This window comes from Leucoraja erinacea, chromosome 13, assembly GCF_028641065.1.
Source record: "Leucoraja erinacea ecotype New England chromosome 13, Leri_hhj_1, whole genome shotgun sequence".
NCBI classification, from domain to species: domain Eukaryota; kingdom Metazoa; phylum Chordata; class Chondrichthyes; order Rajiformes; family Rajidae; genus Leucoraja; species Leucoraja erinaceus.
Window position 1 is genome coordinate 49055195 of NC_073389.1, and position 15123 is coordinate 49070317.

General features: G+C 45.6%; 2 protein-coding genes across 2 annotated transcripts in view; both read right to left on the minus strand.

Annotated features, from left to right (window-relative positions):
• dop1b (DOP1 leucine zipper like protein B) overlaps positions 1-6006 on the minus strand; it is a 123036-nt gene extending 117030 nt beyond the window's left edge. The window contains exon 1 of the mRNA XM_055645188.1: positions 4231-6006. The gene's annotated coding sequence lies outside the window, so the exon portion shown is untranslated. The remainder of the gene's footprint in view (positions 1-4230) is intronic.
• A 3181-nt stretch (positions 6007-9187) lies between these two features.
• LOC129703025 (carbonyl reductase [NADPH] 1-like) lies at positions 9188-13523 on the minus strand. The gene is made up of 2 exons (XM_055645196.1): positions 13044-13523; positions 9188-10119 (listed from the first exon to the last, which is right to left on the minus strand). Exons 1-2 carry the CDS (start codon positions 13495-13497, stop codon positions 9683-9685), a joined length of 891 nt encoding a protein of 296 aa, XP_055501171.1. The 5' UTR covers positions 13498-13523; the 3' UTR covers positions 9188-9682.
• Positions 13524-15123: the final 1600 nt, after the last annotated feature.

Consider the following 15123-nt stretch of genomic DNA (forward strand, 5'->3'; position numbering starts at 1 on the left):
TAAACGTTATTCCCTTATCATGTATCTATGTAAATGGCTCAATCGTAATAACGTATTGTCTTTCCGCTGATTGGATAACATGCAACAAAAGCTTTTCACTGCACCTCGGTACACGTGACAATAGACTAAACCAAACTAACACTTTTGAGACTGCAGTGGGAAAAAAATGAAGGAATCAGAGACATTGCAAAAGGATACACAATAAAAATACTTGAGCTCAACAAAAGGCCAGGGGTAAACGGAGTGAGAGATGCTGAAGTTATTCAGAACAACCATTCCCCAGAAAATGTATTTATTCTCTTGCTGTTACATTGAGAATTGTGTAGGCACCACCAAAACACAACTGTGGTCTAACTAGAATCTTATGAGAATAAAATTAAACATACATTTCAGAAGCTAATGCCATTAACTACTTGGATCATGCAATTAATTCGTTCCCCTGGGAATGGTGCGGAAAATTGAATTAATACTTTTAAGATATTTTTTCTTTGAAACTCCAATCCAAGTGACATGCAGCTTCACTTTTCACAGGGTTACATTTGTGCTCAAGTTAATGCAGCCTCAGTGAAGAATCAGGGTTGGATCAGATCCCACTCATCATTTCGAGTGCGGTCCTGATTTTACAGATACTGCTCAGAAACAGGCCCTTCTGCCCACCAAGACCACAGCGACCAGCGGTCACCCCGTACACCCGCACTATCCTATACACGAGGGACAATTTTACAATGTTACCAAAGCTATTTAACCTACAAACCTGCACGTCTTTGGAGTGTGGGAGGAAACAGGAGAACACCGTACAGACATCACCCATAATCAGGATCGAACCCGGGTCTCTGTCGCGATGAGGCAACAACTCTACCACTGCGCCACTGTGCTAGCCAACAGTTACCTCATTGAGCCATCATTCATCGCAGTTTACCTTGCACTAAATGGCATACCCTTTATCCGAACACCATCGACGGCTTGATTATATTCATGTGTAGCTTTTTCGCTGACTGGATAGCCCACAAATCAAAGGCTTTTCACTGTACCTCAGTCCTTATGACAGCAATATATTAAACTAAAACAAACCCTTGGAGTGAAGTAGTGGAAAAATTCAAGCAAAGGAGGTCTGCAACAGCTTTAGTTTGATTTCACATGGCTTAGAAACATAGAAAATAGGTGCAGGAGGAGGCCATTCGGCCCTTCGAGTCAGCACCGCCATTCATTGTGATCATGGCTGATTGTCCCCTATCAATAACCCATGCCTGCCTTCTCCCCATATCCCTTGACTCCACTAGCCCTATCTAACTCTCTCTTAAAACCATCCAGTAACTTGGCCTCCACTGCCCTCTGTGGCAGGGAATTCCATAAACTCACAACTCTCTGGGTGAAAACGTTTTTTCTCGCCTCAGTCTTAAATGACCTCCCCTTTATTCTAAGACTGTGGCCCCTGGTTCTGGACTCGTCCAACATTGGGAACATTTTTCCTGCAAAATAAATTCACCAAATGATTGTATTAAGAAGAGGGATCTTGCTCCCAGTATCAGCAAAGGAATGGTGTTGTCAAAAACAAAGATGAAATAAAAACACACTCATCGTGTCACTTGCCAAATAGAAGTATATGTGTTAGTTATCCCCCAACAAAATTATGCATGGAGCAGAAATGTTCCCAATCAAAAAAGTAATGTTAAAATGTTTTTAAAGGAACTGAAAAAAATGGTTTTTAAATTGAGCAATACACAGTCATGTGTGCTAATGCAATGGAATTTATTTCATTTAAAAAGGTTACACAATACCTTTGGTTGTCCCAACTTAGGGAAGTAACATTACACCACAACCAAGAACTGAAATAACTTTGTGTAGAAAGGATATGCAGATGCTGGTTTATACCAAAAAGACACCGAAGATACAGTAAGGCATTCGACAAGGTTCCGCATGGTAGGCTGCTCTGGAAGGTTATATCGCATGGGATCCAAGGAGAGATAGCTGAATGGATAGCAAATTGGCTCCAAGGAAGGAAGCAAGGAAGGAAGCAGAGGGTGATGGTGGAAGGCTGCTTCTCGGACTGGAGGCCTGTGACTAGTTGTGTGCCTCAGGGTTTGGTGCTGGGCCTGTTAGTGTTTGTCATCTACATCAATGATTTGGATGAGAACATAAAGGGCAAGATTAGCAAGTTTGCTGATGATACAAAAGCGAGTTGTTTTGCTGATAGTGAAGATGGTTGTGGAAGACTGCGGCAGGATCAGGATTGATTGGCCACGTGGGTAGAGGAAAAATGTGAGGTGTTGCATTTTGGGATGTTGAACAAGGGCAGGACCTACACAGTAAATTGTAGGCCTCTGGGAGGTGGTGTGGAGCAGGGGGATCTACGAGTACAGGTGCATGGTTCCTTGAAAGTCGAGTCACAGGTAGATAAAGTGGTCAAAAAGGCTTTTGGCATTTTGGCCTTCATCAGTCAGAGCATTGGGAGGTCATATTGCAGTTGTATAAGACGTTGGTGAGACCGCATTTAGAATATTGTGTTCAGTTCTGAGCACGGTTATAGGAAAGATATTGTCACGCTTGAAAGGGTTCAGAAAAGATTTACGAGGATGTTGCCTGGACTAGAGGGTGTGAGCTATAGGGAAAGGTTGAGTAGTCCGAGTCTCTATTTCATGGAGCACAGGAGGATGAGGGAGGGGGTCTTATAGAGGTGTCAAAATCATAAGAGGAATAGATCGGGTAGATGCACAGAGTCTCTTGCCCAAAGTAGGGGAATCGAGAACCAGAGGACATAGGTTCAAGGTGAAGGGGAAAATATTTAATAGGAATCCGAGGGGTAACTTTTTCAAAAAAAGGGTGGTGAGTGTATGGAACAAGCTGCCAGAGGAGGTAGTTGAGGCTGGGACTATCCCATCGTTTAAGAGACAGTTAGACAGGTACATGGATAGGACAGGTTTGGAGGGATATAGACCAAGCACAGGCAAGTGGGACTATTGTAGCTGGGACATTGCCCGGTGTGGGCAAGTTGGGCCTAAGGCCCTGTTTCCACATTCTACCACCATGACTCCAAGATAGACAAAGTGCTGGAGTAACTCAGCAGGTCAGGCAGCATCTCTGGAGAAAAAGGATGGTGACATTTCAGTTCAGGACCCTTCTTTAGACTGAATAATATTGCCCAGTAACCCACGATACCCCAAGCATAGATTTCAGCAGCCAACAAACAGATGAACAACATCTTCAAAACAAGAATTTAAATGTTGTGCTTTAATTAATTTGGCTGGGAGGCAACAGAAGTCCCATTTACATGCATAATGTTTTTACTAAATAAATTGTCAACATAGAATGAAAATGTGCAACATAAATACAATTTTACAAGGCTAATTGTGTCAGTTTCCAAGGCTAATTGCGTAAGTTTCCAAGGCTAGGCTGTAGCAAATATGCACAAACATCTATAATGTACTAACGAAAATGCGTCTAAAACACAAATTATTCCTTGACGTGTAAAGAATAGATTGAAGATTCAAGAGAGTTTATTGTCATGTGTCCCTGATAGGACAATGAAATTCGTGCTTTGCTTCAGCACGACAGAATATAGTAGGCATGAATAATACAGAACAGATCAGTGTTGGGACAGAACAATACCCTGTAAAACTTAAAAGTCAAAGTCGCAATCCCAATGCAGCACTTGAAGGGCGGGTGTATCATTCGTGCAGGGCATCTTAGATATCCTTACTGCAAAAATCAATAATGTAGTTACAAGCTTAAAAATACACAAAGTACTAATGTAACTCAGCAGGCAGCACCAAAGATTATACAGGAGCGGGCAGCACCTCTGGAGAACATGGATGTGACGTTTCGGGTCGGTACACGCAGAGTTACTCCAGAACTTTGTGTCTTTTTTTTGTTGTAAACCAGCATCTGCAGTTCCTTATTTCTCCATGTAAGTATTTGCAATGCGTGTAATATTCTACGGTTGCCCGCATGTTCTTAACTACGCGAAAGACGGTTATATGTCATTTCAGCATGAATCTTGGACAACAGATCAAACTATTTGTTAACGCGTTGGGTAGGAATCACGTAATAATATTACGAGGCGAGAGAGAGTGTTGTGCAAAGTCGGACATGATTACGCCGCCCTTAATCATGGGGGCAGTAAGCGTTGTGCACCCACCATACGACAAAAGACATGCAAAACAAACAACAAAGGGGGATGGGGGAGGAAATAAGAAGAGTTAAAGATAGGGGTGATGGAACGTAGCTACTCACCAGCCCCGCAGTGACAGCCGCAGCCGGAGACGGACTGGACGTGGAGGGGAGGTATCCGGACTCAGGCTGGGAGGGAGGGAGGGAGGGGACTTGCGTCAAGAGCTCGTAGGCGGACGAAATGAACGCGGTGACATTTCCGCGTGTATCGACGTTCCAATGGAACGCGGCGACACCTCTCCGCTAGTATCAACGTTCCAATGGAACGCGGTGACATCTCCGCGTGTTCCAATGGATCACGGTACTCCCGCATCCGGGGGAGGGGGATGCCCCCTGATGTAACACTGTCACCAGCTGCTCGCACCTCACGGGATTCCCCCCCACCGCTTGCAACTTTCATCTGTGCGATATGATCGACCCCAAAGCCGAAGCCTCCGGAACTCGCGGTTTAACGACTGTTTCACAGGAAAGCTCCCGTCTTAGTTCCCTGGAACGTGGCGGAGTCCAATTCTGCGGCGGAGGCGATTTCGAGGTAGATATTTTATATCTTGTTTACAGTAGGGTTTTCACTGTCACCACAGACTTATTGTAGAAGTTTATATCGCGTTGGTCGTTCCGCTTGTTCGGTAATTCTTGTACAATGAGATAAAATATTTGGAAACACTCGAGGCGGAAGAGACTGCAGTTGCGGTGAAATCTTCTGTAATAAACGAAACGCTGGAGGGATTCAGCAGGCTAGTCATAGACGTGTAGAAAGGAACTGCAGATGCTGGTTTATGGAAATGCTGCTTAAGATCTCCTCCACAGTTGCTGCCTGACCATCTGAGTCTTTACTCGGCTGTTTGGGTTGCAGTTGTGATGCTGTTTTTCACAGATGTTATCTCTGATAAGGGTCTCTGAGGAAGGATCCCAAAACGTCGCCTGTCATTCCCTCCACAGATGCTGCCAGACCCACTGAGTTCCCCATGCACTTTGTGTTTATTATCTGACCTATTGATTATTTCGGACATTTTTCTCTTTATCCAGAGAATGAAGATCTCGGGATTGTTTTACTTTTTTTTTCCTGACAGAATATTGGCAGAATTGTCACCACGAGATATTTAATCCTACTATATTTGTATCATCAGGCACATTGCACCCTCTGTCCATGGAGTCATACAGCGTGGGAACAGGCCCTTCGGCCCAACTTGCCCACATCGACCAACATGTATGCCCACAATGTATAGAAGTGTGAAAATGCACACCTCACGATTCAAGGACAGTTTCTTCCCAGCTGCTATCAGACAACTGAATCATCCCCTATCATAATCAGAGAGCAGTCCTGAACTACTATCTATCTCATTGGTGAACCTCTGACTATCTTTGTTAGGACTTTGCTGGCTTTACCTTGCACTAAACCTTATTCCCTTATCGTGTATCTAAACGCAGTAAATGGCTCGATCGTAATCATGGGTTGTCTTTCCGCTGACTGGATACCACGCAACAAAAGCTTTTCACTGTACCTCAGTACACGGTCAATAAATGGGCGGCACTGTGGCGCAACGGTAAAGATGCTGCCTTGCAGCGCCAGAGAAAAGGATTCGATCCTGACTTGTCTACGGAGTTTGTACCTTCTCCCCGTGACCTGCGTGGGTTTTCTCCAAGATCTTCAGTTTCCTCCCACACTCCAAAGACGTACATGTATTTTGGTTAATTGGCTTGGTAAATGTAAAAATTGGTCCTACTGGTTGTAGGATAGTGTTAATAACCGGGGATCGCTGGTCGGCGCGGACCCGGTGGGCCGAAGGGCCTGTTTCCACGCTGTATCTAAATTAAAACTAAAGGTGCTGTCTGTACGGAGTTTGCACGTTCTCCACGTGACCGCGTGGGTTTTCTCCGATATCGTCAGTTTCCTCCCACACTCCAAAGATGTACAATTCTGTAGGTTAATTGGCTTGGTATGATTGTAAATTATCCTTAGTGTGTGTAGGATGGTGTTAATGTGCAGGGATCGCTGGTTGGTGCCGACTCGGTGGGCCAAAGGGCATGTTTCCGCACTGTATCTCTAAAACTAAACTAAACTAATCTGAACTGAACAGAACATGTTTCTGTTGCATTTCGTTGTCTCTGTACTGTACACTGACAATGACAATTAATTTCGTTGACAATGCTTTTCGTTGTCTCTGTACTGTACACTGACAATGACAATTAAAATTGAATCTGAATCTGAATGTTTCCATCTACACTAGTCCCACCTGTGTGGGTTTGGTCCATCTCCCTCTAAACCTGTCCTATCCATGTATGTCAAAATGTTTCTTAAAATGTAGCAATAGTACCAGCTAAACGTAGCAATAGAACCTGCAAACGTGCCTAGCACCTATGTTACATCTTAAAACCAATTCATCTTTGTTACCTGTACCTGGAATATTATTCCCAGTTCGTCTGATATTTTCCAGTTCCGATGAACCTTTATAGAATAAGTCTATGGGTATTTTGTCTTGCTTTGTTCTTGTATATGTTATCTTAGGAGGATGTGGAATATACTGCCCAAAGGTCTAATATCCAAATATTCTGACATGACTAAACAGAATCAATATTGGTTTATCATGGCGTAGACGGGATCCATTGGGCCCATTGGCTTCTTGCCAGCTTCCAGCAGAGCAGTTCCATCTGTCCCCTCCCACCTCTTGTTTCCCTGCGGCTCTGCAACCTTATTTTTTGCTCACCCGCTCCTCGCTTCCCTTTGATTCTTTTCCCACCTGCATGCACTAAGGAGCAACTTGTGTACGCCCAATGTTAGAGTTGCACTGATTTTGAAATGGAGAAAAGAAGAACAGTACCAGTTGGAAATTAGAATATTTGATATTATTTGTTATGGCAGCAAAGATTTATACAAGTATTTAAAATTATGAGGGGGATAGGTAGGGGAGGCAGTCAGGACCTAGTTCCCAGGGTGAAAATGTCCAACGCCAGAGCATGTAGCTATGTTGAAAGTGGAAAAGTTTAATGGAGGTGTGCAGGGCAAGTTTTTTACTCAGTGTTTGGGTGCAACGTATTACCAGGGAGGCAGATATGATAGTGGTGTTTAAGAGGCACTTCGATAGGCACATGGAGGGCCAAGGAATAGAGGGATATGGATCATGTGCAGGCAGGTAAGGTCAGTTTAACTTGGCATCTTGTTAAGTTTAAAAATGTACAGATTATATTTTATCTGGAACCACTAACATACAGCTGACCATGGGAAAAGCAGCGAGTTTTGAGATTAAAGCAACTTTTAGTGATTGGCCTTAGGCCTTGTTCTCTCAAAAGGAAGTTGAACAGGGAACCAAAGTTGTTTGAACTGAAAAGATCAGATTGTTATCCGATGGGTGAAGGCATTCCCTCCCCCCCCCCTCCCCCACCCCCCCACAGCATTGCCAGTCTTTGGACTTTAGAGATACAGTGCGGAAACAGGCCCTTCAGCCCATTGAGTCCGGACCGACCAGCATTCACCCCATATACTAACCAACCAGGGATAATGTTACAACGTACCAAAGCCAATTAACCTACAGTCATGCACGTCTTTGGAGTGTGGGAGGAAACCAAAGCACTCGCAGAAAACCCATGTGGTCACAGGGAGAACGTACAAACTCCATACAGAAAGCACCCGGGTCCCTGACGCTGTAAGGCAGCAACTCTACTGCTGCGTCACTCAGTCATTATTGTAGCCTCAATTACATGTGGGAATTATTTCTGGCACAGATAACCTTGTGCCATTGCCGAGCATTGATGGATCCAAATTCCCGAATAGCGTGATTGAAGCTTTCGGTCGGAATTATATTGGACACTAGGTGGTGCCAGAGTTGGTAAAATTCAAGAGTGAAATGTACAGCCCCACTGATGACTGTCAATAGATTGAAATCGTGTAGGTTGTCTGAGAAGCTTTGAAATGAGGTCTTTATTCATGGCCTGCATGATGTTTGATTTTTAGCGCATTGGTTATTCAAATAATGTTGAATAATAATTGGGTAAAACTGCTTGCATCAGATCATGAAGTGATGTAAAAATTTGGCTCCAAGTTTTTCGTAGAACATAGAAAAAAGTACAGCACAGGAACAAGCCCTTCAGCCCACGCCGATCATGATGCCAAGAAAAATTAACCTCATCTGCCTGCGTGTGATCCATGTCCCTCCATTCCCTGCATAACATGTACCTATCTAAAATCGTATCCACCACCCCCAGCAGCGTGGTCCAGGTACCCACCACCGTCTTTGTACCATCTGCACATCTCCTTTAATCTTTGCCCCTCTCACCTTAAAACTATGTTACCTCTAGTCTTTGGCAGACTTATGAACATTTCCACCTTGGGGGGGGAAAAAGGTTGCACACCGGGGGGGGGGGGGGGGGGGGGGGGGGCGCAATTTACAGCCGATAATTAACTTACAAACACTTCTCTGGGATGTGGGGGGGAACCCAAGCACCCGGAGGAAACCCACGCGGTCACAAGGAGAACGTGCAATCGCCACAGAAAGGTCAGGATCAAACCCAGGTCTCTGGCACTGTGAGGCAGCGGCTAGATCAGCCACACCACTGTACCACCAACATAAGATTGCAGACTGAGGAGAAAAACAGACAAAACACAGGTGGGGTGAGATTGGAAGTTTTTACGGAGTTTGTACGTTCTCCCTTAGACCGCGTGGGTTTTCTCCGGGTGCACCGGTTTCCTCCCACATTCCAAAAACGTACAAATTTAGGATAGTGCTAGTGTCGTTGGGCGGCGCGGACTCAGTGGACCAAAGGGCCTGTTTCTGCGCTGTATCTCTAAAGTAAAAGGTTTTGAAGCAATATGGAAAATCACAACCAAAATGAGGGCATAGCTTCTTCCCGATATCATGTGCCACGTACTAAATCACTGCCCACTTTTCTGCCATTTCTTCAGCACCCTGTTCAGGATGTAAACGGACTCACTTGTGCCCACTGTACCCATTGGGGAATCCTGGCGGCCAATCCATTCTGCTGCTCTCCTCTTTGTTCCAGGTTAAATACAAAAAACACCAAAATGTTTGTACAATGTAACTAATCTTTATTGCGGGGGAGAAAAGGGTAACAAATCCATTATAGAGCAACAAATCATCAAGAATCACAATCTGAGCAGTCTGAAGAAAGATCTCAACCTGAAACGTCACCTATTCCTTCTCAACAGAGATGCTGCCTTTCCTGCTGAGTTACACCAGCATTTTGTGTCTATCTTAAGAATCACAATATTTGTAGCCGTCGACTTAAACCAACTTCTGCAGTTCTTTCCTACACAAAGGAGGACCCGGCGTGGGGGGGGGGGGGGGGGGGGGGGGGGGGGGGGGGGGACACCGTCGTGAAGGAATGATGAGGGGGGGGGGGAAGAACAAAGGGGGACCTGGCACGGAGGGAGAATTTGTAATCTTGTAAGTGCCCTTTCTGGGTGACTACATGGGCATGCAAGCAAGGAACTGTGACAATAAAGTATTAAATTCAATTAAATGGATTGTATTTGGAGCAATAAGTGTCTAATTCCTCATGTTTACCATGGCTGAACAGTTTTATCGCTTACATACTGTCCATGTGGACCTTCCGCACCTTCTGGTAGAAGGGCCAAGTAGACCGGGGTCACGGCACCTTCTTCTGCCGTGCCCGGTGCATTAGGACCAGCCATGTCGGTTTTCACCCAACCGGGACAACAGGCATTCAGCAGGATCTTGTCCGCTGCTCTCTCCTTACTCAGTCTTCGGGCATGGATCATGGAGAGGACTGTGACGCCCAGCTTGGTAACCCCGTAGGCCGAGGAAGGCCACCCCTGTTGGGTGTGAGCGCCGTTCTTGGCGTCGTCGACGAACTGCTGCATCAGCTTCACCAGCTCGTCCTCAGTGATGGATGTACTGCGGAATTTCTTCTGCAGTTCCGGGCTGCACTGATGCAATGCACTGGCTCCACACATGCTGGACACGTTCACCACTCGCCCTGCAGGTTTAAGAGGACAATTAAAATTGGTTTAACAAACAAAGGGCACCGCAGAGCACGCCACAGCAGTTTTCACCTCAAGTCAAGTCAAGTCAAGTCAAGTTTATTTGTCACATACACATACGAGATGTGCAGTGAAATGAAAGTGGCAATGCTCGCGGAACAACAAAACAACCAAACAAATTCTAAACACAATCACACATATTATTTTACGTAATAAATAATAGAAGGAAAAACGTTCTGTACAGTTAGTCCCTGGTGAGAAAGGCGTTTACAGTCCGAATTGCCTCTGGGAAGAAACTCCTTCTCAACCTCTCCGTTCTCACTGCATGGCAACGGAGGCGTTTGCCTGACCACAGCAGCTGGAACAGTCTGTTGCAGGGGTGGAAGAGGTCTCTCATGATTTTATTTGCTCTGGAGTTGCACCTCTTGTTGTATAGTTCCTGCAGGGGGGTGAGTGAAGTTCCCATAGTGCGTTCGGCCGAACGCACTACTCTCTGCAGAGCCTTCTTGTCCTTGGCAGAGCAATTCCCGAACCAGATTGTAATGTTCCCGGACAAGATGCTTTCCACCGCTGCTGCGTAGAAGCACTATTCATGTTATGCTCCCTTCCCTTTTCCTGAAAACCATTTCTGCATCGGAGGCATAATTTCAAGTTTACTGTCAAATTCCAGCCATTATGTCTGCTGATGAACATTAAAAAATCATGTGAAATTTATGGGGCAGACTTTGTTTAGTTTAGTTTAGAGACACAGCGTGGAAATAGGCTCTCGGCCCACCGAGTCCGCACCGACTAGCGATCCCCATACTCTAACACTATCGCATGCTAACATTATCCCACACACTGGGGTTAATTTACATTTATACCAAGCCAATTAACCTACAATCCTGTACGTCTTTGAGATGTGGAAGAAAACTGAAGATATCGGAGTAAAAAAAACCCACGCAAGTCAAGGAGAGAACGTACAAAAAGCCGTGGAGACAAGCACCCGTAGTCAGGATCGAACACGGGTCTTTGGCGCCGTAAGTGTATTTCGTTGTCTCTGTACTGTATACTGACAATGACAATTAAAATTGAATCTGAATCTGTAAGGCAGCAACTCTACCGCTGTACCACCCACTGTGCCTGGGAGACTGAAAATAAATCTTCATCACATCGATTACTTCCAGCAATGTCCACAGCCTGTAGATCATAGTTCTTCAAGTACAGACCCATGTCCTACCCATGTGAGTTCCATGGTCAGAAAAATGTTTTCTTCACCTCCCCACTAACTCTTCTCCCAATTAGCGCTCTATCTCTAAACTAAACTAAACCTACCCAAGTGAAATATGAGGGGCTGTTCCTCCAATTTGCACTGGGCCTCACTCTGACAATGGAGGAGGCCCAGGTCAGAAAGGTCAGATTAAGAATTGGAGGGGGAGTTAAAGTGCTGAGCAATATTCTTAAAGTTCCTGGCGATGTAGATAAAGACATACCAGGAAAATGTGAGAGAGTGATTTTAGCTAACAAAGATCGCGAAGAAATGGAAAACATAGCTAAAGTTCTCAAAGGTAGTTGTAATGCACAAGATATCGACATGAATATAGAGTCTGTAGCTTGATTTCGGTATGCACCAGTGACTTCAGCTGAGGTAGAAAGACATTTCTCACAACTGAAGCATATTCTGTCTGACAGGTGGCATAGTTTAACTGCAGATAATGTGAAAATAGCTAGTAATTATGCGAAACCAGGCAACTTTGGTTATTTAATGTAATATACCTTTATATTATAATTTTTATACATATTTTGATGGTGGAAATAATTGCCTTTTATGCCTTTTTTGTCAATAAATAACTTTTTCGTGCCTTTTTTGTAATTTTATTATGCCTTTTTGCCTGCCTATTTCAGACTTTTTTAGTGCCTAAACATCCTGGCTCTAGTGATGATCATTTGTGTTCCTGGCCTTTGATCTAACACAATTATGTTGGAGGCTATTGTGAGATTGTATTGTATTGTATTGTATATCTTTATTGTCATTTCCTGAGTATTCACATACCCAGAGGAAACAAAAAAACGTTGCTCAACCAGTGTCCATTCAGTGTGCATTAAAAATAAATAGAAATAAAAATACATATATCATGAACAAATTTAACACTCTACTAAACATCCAAGAGGCGTTCCGATCGGCAGCGGCTCGACAGTGGCTCTGCTGCAGTGTGTCCAGGTTGGTGGTTAGTGCGCGATACTTTTGGCAGGGGGCAAAGTCCGTTTAGCAGATCTCTGGAGATTAGTGGATATCAACGAAACATAGACTGACTTTTTATATATATTTGAAGGCAGATGTAGATAGATTCTTAGGTACACATAAATGCTGGAGAAACTCAGCGGGTGCAGCAGCATCTATGGAGCGATGGGGATATCTCCTTCGCTCCATAGATGCTGCTGCACCCGCTGAGTTTCTCCAGCATTTTTGTGTACCTTCGATTTTCCAGCATCTGCAGTTCCTACTTAAACATATAGATAGATTATTGATGAGTACAGGTGCCAGGGGTTATGGGGAGAAGGCAGGAAAATGGGGTTAAGAGGGAGAGATAGATCAGCCATGATCGAATGGCAGAGTAGTTAGATGGGCCGAATGGCCTACCTCTGCTCCTATTACTTATGAACATGACCGACTGCCCTTCACATGCCATATTAAAAACTCAATCCCAGAGCAATCCTGGCCTCAACCTATCAAGGTGTGGACTTTGATCTATCGATTGCTGAACCCAAACTCCCTTCAACTTAAAACCAACTTATTTTTTAATTTCCTTCCCAGTACTGATCAAAGGTTTTCGACATGAAACGCTGTCTCTGTTTATCTTTGTACGTATGCCGATGATCTGATGGATGTTTCCAGCGTTTTCTGTTTTTGTTTCGGATCAGAGCCGCGCTCTCCACTCACCGTGAGGTTTGATGACGGTGAGGAGTTCCGTGCACATATCCCTGGTCGCAAAGAAGTTGGTCGCCATGGTCACTTCAGCTTGGGTGCCGAACGGGGTGGTGTCGGCATCTTTAAAGGCGATGCCGGCGTTGTTGACGAGGACATCGATGCCTTCGTATTTCTGCAGCATGAACGCTCGCAGTTTCCGGATACTCTCAAGTTCATCGATGTCGAGCTGGTGGAAGAGCGGCTTCAGCTGCTCCTCTTGCAGCTTCTGCAGCGCCTGTTGCCCGCGGCCCGCGTTCCGGGCGGTGAGGAACACGTCGCCGTCGAAGTGCCGGCACAGAGCCCGCACCACCTCCAGGCCGATGCCCTTGTTGGAGCCGCTCACCACCGCCACTCGCTTCGCCATGTGTGTCCCACTCCGCACTGAGCGGCCGCAAACACCAGCCTTGGAACTTGGAACGCTGCGCATTGGATACACTTGGCGGCCAGTGCGCAGGCGCCGCCGCCCACTGTGTCCCCGGCTCCCAACGCTGTCCCACGTTTCCAAACACAGGATCTTTGCGCAGGACCACAGTGTAAGGCCCTCCTGTTGTGGATATCATGGGACAGCTTACGATGGAGACAACCCTCAAACAAGTGACGGGATATTGTGAAAAGAAAGCTTCAAGCTGCCCCAGGCCACCAGCCTCCTTTCATAGAAACATAGAAAATAGATGCAGGAGTAGGCTATTCGGCCTGCCATTCAATATGATCATGGCTGATCATCCAACTCAGTATCCTGTACCTGCCCTCTCCATACCCCCTGATCCCTTTAGCCACAAGGGCTACATCTAACTCCCTCTTAAATATAGCCAATGAACTGGCCTCAACTACCTTCTGTGGCAGAGAATTCCAGAAATTCACCACTTTCATTTTGTCCTATCGAGTCATAGAGTTATATATACAGCGTGGAAGCAGGCCGAAGTTCGGTCCAACTTGCCCACACCGGCCAAGTTGGGCCAACCATGTCCCAGCTACACCAGTCCCACCTGCCTGCGCTTGGTCCATATCCTTCCAAACCTGTCCTATCCATGGTGTACAATGGACTTATCCCCAAACTCTATCTCCGTTCCATTGATGACTGCATCAGTGCTACCTCCAGCATCCATGCAGAACTCATGGACTTCATCAACTTCACCACCAATTTTGATCCTGCATTCAAATTTACTTGGACCATCTACAACACCTACCGCCCCTTTCTTGATCTCACAGTCACCATCACAGAGAATATTGATCGATGTTCTATTACAGACCCACTGACTCCCACACCTTTCTCGACTACACTTCTTCCCACCCTGCTACCTGCAAAGACTCTATCCCCTACTCCCAATTCCTCCGTCTATGCCACATCGGTACCCAAGATCAGGCATATTAGAACATCCGAGATGTCCTCATTCTTTAGAGAATGGGGGTTCCCCTCAAACATCATAGATGAGGCCCTCACTCATGTCTCCTCGGCATGCCGCAGCTCTGCCCTTGCTCCCCATAGTCGCAACAGAGACAGAGTCCCCCTAGTCTTTATCTTCCACCCCATCAGCCGTCGCATACAACACATAATGCCCTGAAATTTCCGCCACCTCCAACGGGATCCCACCACTAGCCACACTTTACCGTCTCCACCCCTTTCCGCCTTCCGCAGAGACTGTTCCCTCCGCAACTCCCTGGTTAACTCATCCCTTCCCACCCAAACCACCAACTGCCCAGGTACCTTCCACTGCAATACAACACCTGTCTCTAAGCCTCCTCCCTTGACTCTGTCCAGGGACCGTGACAGTCCTTTCACATTAGGCAGAGATTCACTTGCACCTCCTCCAATCTCATCTACCGTATCCTTTGTACAAGATGTGGTCTCTTATACATCGGCGAGACCCAACGCAGACTGGGCGACAGTACCTGTCTTAAACGTGGGGATAGTCCCAGCCTCAATTCCTCATACACACACCACCTTTTGTGTGAAAAGGTTACCCCTCAGATTCCTATTAAATCTTTTCACCCTCACCTTGAACTTATGTCCTCTGGTTCTTGATTTCCATACTCTGGGCAAGAGACTCTGTGC

Excerpts from the sequence above, each read along its gene's own strand:
- LOC129703025 (XM_055645196.1), bottom strand. The coding sequence starts at position 13,497 with ATGCGCAGCGTTCCAAGTTCCAAGGCTGGTGTTTGCGGCCGCTCAGTG. Across the intron at positions 10,120-13,043 it reads CACCGTCATCAAACCTCACG|GGCGAGTGGTGAACGTGTCC; the intron begins GTGAGTGGAGAG and ends TTAAACCTGCAG.